General features: G+C 39.8%; 1 protein-coding gene across 1 annotated transcript; it reads right to left on the bottom strand.

The window, feature by feature from the left end:
- Nucleotides 1–240: 240 nt before the first annotated feature.
- On the bottom strand, nt 241–1,074 carry LOC100451947 (E3 ubiquitin-protein ligase SIAH1-like). The gene has a single exon (XM_003780264.1). It carries the CDS (start codon nt 1,072–1,074, stop codon nt 241–243), a length of 834 nt encoding a protein of 277 aa, XP_003780312.1.
- Nucleotides 1,075–6,529: the final 5,455 nt, after the last annotated feature.

Raw genomic sequence — 6,529 nt, 5'->3', positions numbered from 1 at the left:
ATCCATCTACAACACAAAATTCACATTTTATAATGCTTTCTTAATGCAAAATATGCTCATCTTTATATATACTAATGTTACTACATACAACTATTTCCTGTATTCAACAGCCTTTCTATTTACCTCTATGTGTTGAGCTTATACTTGTGAAGAGTTTCAGGTTGGCAGGCAGATGGGTGGCTTATTTTCTGTGAAATTAAACAGTTTTAAACACTGGCTAGAAAATGTTCCACTGCCATTTCAACACATATCAATAACTACACCGATGCTTAAATCGCCATTTTCTGCAAAAAGCAGCGCAGTGTTGGCGTCAAAGATTAAGCAGTCTCTATTCTTAATGGCTTTTGCTATGTCGTCATGAATAGATAGAGGAGTCGCTTCCCAAGTCAGTCGTCGCCGATTACTCTTTAGCTCAAGTCGGTAAGCAAAATTTTCAGCTTCCTTGCGTGTTCCCACCAGCTGTACAACTGCGAAGAACTGCTGGCCGCCATTGCGATCTTCCTGTTTCTGCAAGACTATCATGAAGTGAACGTCAAAACAGGACTGTATCATCACCCAATCGAAAGCGCCAACAAGATTAATGCTGGTAGCAAGGAAAATTATATCCTCTCCCTCTATTGTTGTAATGTACTCATGCATATTCGTCAGATGAGGCATTATAGCATCCACAGTGCCTTGCCATTTACAGAGAGTACCAGGGCACGGGCAGGAATAAAGCCTAAACTCACAGACTTCTTCGTGATCTACTTTTTCTGTGTGTGGCAGAGTGATTTCACATCCCAAACAGGCATATCTACACGGGAAAAGTACAAAGTTAGCCACTTTCTCCATAGCCAAGTTGCGAATGGATCCCAAGGGGCCACGGCAAGTTGGACAAGATGTGAGCTTTGAGTGACAGCTTCTACAGACAAGATGGCCTCTCTGACACTGAAGAATTGGTGGTAACGCATAGTCTAAGCAGACCGGACACTGGAAGATACTTGCCAAGTCATTGTTGGATCCAGTCGTGTTAGACAGGGCAGGCGCCTTCTTGGGTGGCGACGAGGTATCTAATGCAGCAGTCTGTTCACTCATTTCTGCAGGCGGAGAGCTGTCCTCAGACCTCGGTCCCGTCACCAACGTATTCTGTCACCAGTCACTCCAACAATGCCACCGCGGACAGCACCACTGCCTGCCTCTTGGCGATGATGAAACAAACGGGACACCCTGGGCCTCCTCAGTCACACTGTAGAACGCCCCTAGCAAGAGCCGCCAAGCTCCCCACCAGCCGCCATCACCTCGTGACTTCTCAAGCCCCGCGCCCCACCGGCCAACGTCATCTCGCGAGTCCTTGAGCCTGGCTCTCCATTGGCCGCAGTCATCTCGCGAGTCCTCAAGCCCAGCTCCCCAATGGCCATCATCTCGCGAGTTCTCGAGCCCGTGTCCCCACCGGTCACCGTCATCTTGTGAGTCCTCAGTGCACTGTGTATTACTTTTTTTGGGGGGGTTTGAGATGGGGTTTCGTTCTTGTCACCCAGGCTGGAGTGCAATGGTGACATCTTGGCTCACTGCAACCTCCGCCTCCCGAGTTCAAGTGATTCTTTACCTCAGCCTCCTGAGTGCTGGGATTACAGGCACTGCCACCACGCCCAGCTAATTCTTGTATTTTTAGTAGGGAGGGGTTTTCACCATGTTGGCCAGAATGGTCTCAATCTGTTGACCTCGTGATCCGCCCCTCTTGGCCTCCCAAAGTGCTGGGATTACAGGCGTGAGGCACTGCACTGGGCCATTTTTTTTTTTTTTTTTTTTTGGTGAGATGGAGTCCCCCTCTGTGGCCCAGGCTGGAGTGCAGTGGCGTGATCTTGGCTCACTGCAACCTCCGCCTCCCGGGTTCAAGCGATTCTCCTGCCTCAGCCTCCTGAGTAGCTGGGATTACAGGCACACGCCACCGAGCCCGGCTAATTTTTATATTTTTAGTGGAGACGGTGGGTTCACCATATTGGTCAGGCTGGTCTCGAACTCCTGACCTCGTGATCTGCCCGCCTCAGCCTCCTAAAGTACTGGGATTACAGGCGTGAGCCACCATGCCTGGCCGGTGCATTACTTTCTAACGGAAGCTATCACTATTTACAAATAAATAGCTTGAGAATTGCTTACTAAGTCCTAGAGATCAAACCAGAACTTACTGCTTTACATTTGTTTTTGATGCTATAATTACCCATGAAACTTTCATTTGAATATTTATAAATGAGGGGTTCAATATTCAGGGATTTTTTCTCAGTAGCAGATGGTTTTATGCCTGTAATCGCAGCTACTCAGGAGGCTGAGGCAGGAGAATCGCTTGAACCCGAGAGGCAGAGGTTGCAGTGAGCCAAGATCACGCCATTGCACTCCAGCCTAGGCAACAAGAGTGAAACACCGTCTAAATAATAATAATAATAATAATAATTTCTTCAAAATTTTGTTTTAAGTGGAATGTATTATCTTGAACTTCATTTTATACAGTGTTCTTTGAAAGTTACTATATTTTTAATCTTTTGGAAGATTGTCTACAGTGTATTTATTTTAAATTATTTTTCTAGAGTTTCATGTCCTCCATCTCTTCAAAAATGAAATATACACAGATATAAATTTGTATATATGCACACATAGAATGGGCATATATCTACTATAGGCAATGTAGTATAAATATGTGCATTCAAATGAGTCTGCTTTATCCCACAAAAGCCAGATGGTAAATTAAGAAAGCATTTCAGAGCACTGAGAAAAATTGTTCAGATAAATTGAATGGGAAAGAAGGGGAAAAAAAGACGACTGGGTGCGGTGGCTCATGCCTGTAATCCCAGCACTTTGGGAGGCCAAGGCCGGTGGATTACGCGGTCAGGAGTTCAAGACCAACCTGGACAACATGGTGAAACCCCATCTCTACTAAAAATACAGGCATGTGGTGGCACATGCCTGTAATCCCAGCTACTCAGGAGGCTGAGGCAGGAGAATCACTTGAACTCGGGAAGCGGAGGTTGCAATGAGCCGAGATCACGCCAATGCACTGTAGCCTGGGTGATAGAGACTCTGTCTCAAAAAAAAAAAAAAATACTAAAGACTGTTAATGAAAAATTGTGCTACAACAATAATTAATGCATTTTTCACTGTTATTTATTGCATAAAAAAATCTCAAAAAAACTTGGAAAAGAGGAAAAAATAATTTAATCTTAAAGCACATTGTTATTACTCTTGTTTATAATTCTTTTTTAACATTTGTTGATTGTTTATAAATAGCCATAACATTTAAATACATTGATGAAATAATCTCACTTCTTGGAATTTATCTTAAGAAAATATTTCTTTTTTTTTGAGACAGAATTTTGCTCTTGTTGCCCAGGCTGGAGTGCAATGGTGCAATCTTGGGTCACTGCAACCTCTGCCTTCTCAGTTCAAGCGATTCTCCTGCCTCAGCCTCCCAAGTAGCTGGGATTACAGGCACCTGCAACTATGCCCAGCTAATTTTTATATTTTTTTAAGTACAGATGGGGTTTCACCATGTTGGCCAGGCTGGACTAGAGCTCCTGACGTCAGGTAATCCACCCACCTCGGCCTCCCAAAGTGCTAGGATTACAGGCGTGAGTCACCGTGCCTGGCCAAGAAAATATTTCAAACATAAGCAATATAGATGAAGAAAGTTTTGTTGTTGGTACTGTTATCGTCCAGACCTTGCCTTATCATATTTTTGGTATCTGAAAAAGCTATTTTATAAAAATTTATATTATAATTGGAAAAATTTTAAACTTACGTATATATGATTTCTACTGACTTTCAATTTATCCTTTTAGATATTCTAGATTGAAATAATATCTGCTTGAAATGACAGACATTTCCATTTCCTTTTCTTTTTATAACTAACTCATTAAGGTATAGATGATATACAAAATACAGCACATATTTAATTATACAATTCTGTGAGTTTGAACACAGGCATGCACCTGTGAAACCATCATCACAATCAAGGTAATAAACATATTCATCACTCCCAAAAGCTCTTCTTTGTGCTCATTTGTGTTTTGTTAGTTTTTGTGGTAAGAAAACATTGTAAGATCTACTCTTAATAAATGTTTTAAATGCACAATACAATATTAACCATAGGCACAATGTTGTACAATGCTGGGTCCATCCTGCAGACCCTGGCTGAGTGACAGATGAAAGGAGTACTTAGACACAGGTATGCAGTGTAATAGCAGCTAGGGGACTGCCCGGCACTAAGGGCCAAAGAAAGAGCAGTCTCGATAAGCTGGAGCTGCTTGCTTTTATTCAGTACAGACATAATGCCAAAAGCCTGGAGCCAACACAATCTGTGGGTAATTAATATTATTGTTCCCTCATTCAGGGAGCAGTCTCGTGCGCTGATTATCAAAGGTCGGTTTCCAGACAACGTAAGTAAACAAGCCTATTTAAGATAAATTCCCCTACACTTCCTTGTACCTACTCCTTGCCCTCTGCCTCAGTTTCAGAGAACAGCTGCTTTCAGCTTATTCTTCCTCGAAGCTATGCAGAGCCTTCTGACCTTTCAGAAGGCATGCTCCTTTCCCTATAGCTTCTCCCACCACTCTGACCCATCTCCTACAGTATAATATTAAATAGATCCCTAGAACTTATTCACCTGGCATAATTGGAACTTTGTACCCACTGAACAGCAACTTCCCTGTTCCAAGGTGAGCAGGTATATGCAGATCTACTGCCAACAGCCAAGGGAGATGAGAGGTCCAAGAAAGAGGCTGACAAATCCAGTTTCTCAGAAAGAAATGTTTAATAGGGACTTATGAACAGAAATGTTGCCTTGGATGGCTGCAACACAGTGAATCCCAGCACCTACTCTCCAGAAAGTATCTTTTATACAGCAAGCTTTTAGGGTAAAGACACATGCAGCTGATCACATCCCAGACTTTCTTGCGAAAACTGATGACAACTAAGGAAGTTAGATAAGCATCTTTATGAGGTGTTATTTATGCCACAGGCATTGTCTAAAGAACTTGCTGCAAAACACCTTGGTATGCCAGAGTCAAACATGGGTCATCATGGTGGTTTCACTTCAATATGGCATTACACTTGCCATGCCACAGGCTATTTCTTTTACATCCTCATTTCCCCCTCCCCACAATCCCTGGCAATCACTAGTCTATTCTCTGCTTCTATGAGTTTGATTTTTTAAGATTCCACTTATAAGTGAGATCATACAGTACTTGTGTTTTTGTGTCTGGTTTATTTCATTTAGCATAATGTCCTCCAGGTTTCATGTTATCACATATGGGAGAATTTTCTTCTTTTTGAAGGTTAAATAATATTCCGTGATATACATATATATATGGAATATTATTTAACCTTCCAATATATATGTATTCAAAAAATACATATGTATAATACCATATATTCTTTATCCACTTATCCCTTGATAGACATTTAGGTTGTTTCCATATCTTGGCTATGGTGAATAAATTTCACCATAGCCAAGATATGGTGTGTGAATGTATGTGTGTGTGTGTGTGTATATATATATATTTAAAATTGAATAATATTCTATGATATACATATATATACCATATATAGTATATAAAATATTCCATTATATATGGCATATATATGCTATACATAATATTCCATGATACAAATATGCCATATATATCATGGAATATTATTCAACCTCCAAATATGTATATATTTTAATGTATATATATATATATATATACACACACCATATATTCTTTATCCATTTATACCTTGATAGACATTTAGTTTGTTTCCATATCTTGGCTATGGTGAATATATTTGCAACGGATGTGAGAGTACACACATGTCTTTAAGATCCTAATTTCAAATTTTTGAAAATATACATGGAGGTGGGACTGATGCATCATATAGTACTTTTGTTTTTAATATTTTTTGGGAAATCTCTATACTGTTTTCCATAACAATTGTACCACTTTACATTTCCACCAACAGTGTACAACGGTTCTAATGCCTCCACATCCTCACCAACATTTATCATATTTTTTACAAAAATAGTTTATTTTTTAATAGCTATCTTAACATGTGTGAGAGGATATTTCATTGTGGTTTTTATTTGCATTTTCCTGATGATTAGTGATGTTGAGCATCTTAACATGTATCTTTTGACTATTTGTATGTCTTCTGTAGAAAAAATGTCTATTCAGGTCCTTTGCCCATTTTTTAATTGGGTTACTTTTTGTTTTTACTGTTTTCTACTCAGTTGTATAAGTTTCTCATATATCAGATATGTGGTTTACAAGTATTTTCTCCAATCTCTAGGCTGCCTTTTTATTCTCTTGATATTTTCCTTTGCTGTGCAAGTGCTTTTTAGTTTGATGTAGTGTAGTCCCACTTGTCTATTTATGCTTTTGTTGTCTGTACTTTTGCTGTCATATCCAGAAAACCATTGCCAAAAATAATCTCAAAAACTGTTATATTAAGTTTTCTTCTGGGAGTTTTATAGTTTTAGGTTTTATGTTTAAGTTTTTAATCTATTTCAAGTTGATTTTAT

This window comes from Pongo abelii, chromosome X, assembly GCF_028885655.2.
Source record: "Pongo abelii isolate AG06213 chromosome X, NHGRI_mPonAbe1-v2.0_pri, whole genome shotgun sequence".
Taxonomy (NCBI): Eukaryota; Metazoa; Chordata; class Mammalia; order Primates; family Hominidae; genus Pongo; species Pongo abelii.
The sequence above is the reverse complement of the archived record's forward strand: the minus strand, read 5'-3'. Positions and strand labels throughout refer to the sequence as shown.

What these genes read in the sequence shown, in the direction of transcription:
- LOC100451947 (XM_003780264.1), bottom strand. Translation starts at nt 1,074, where the DNA reads ATGAGTGAACAGACTGCTGCATTAGATACCTCGTCGCCACCCAAGAAG.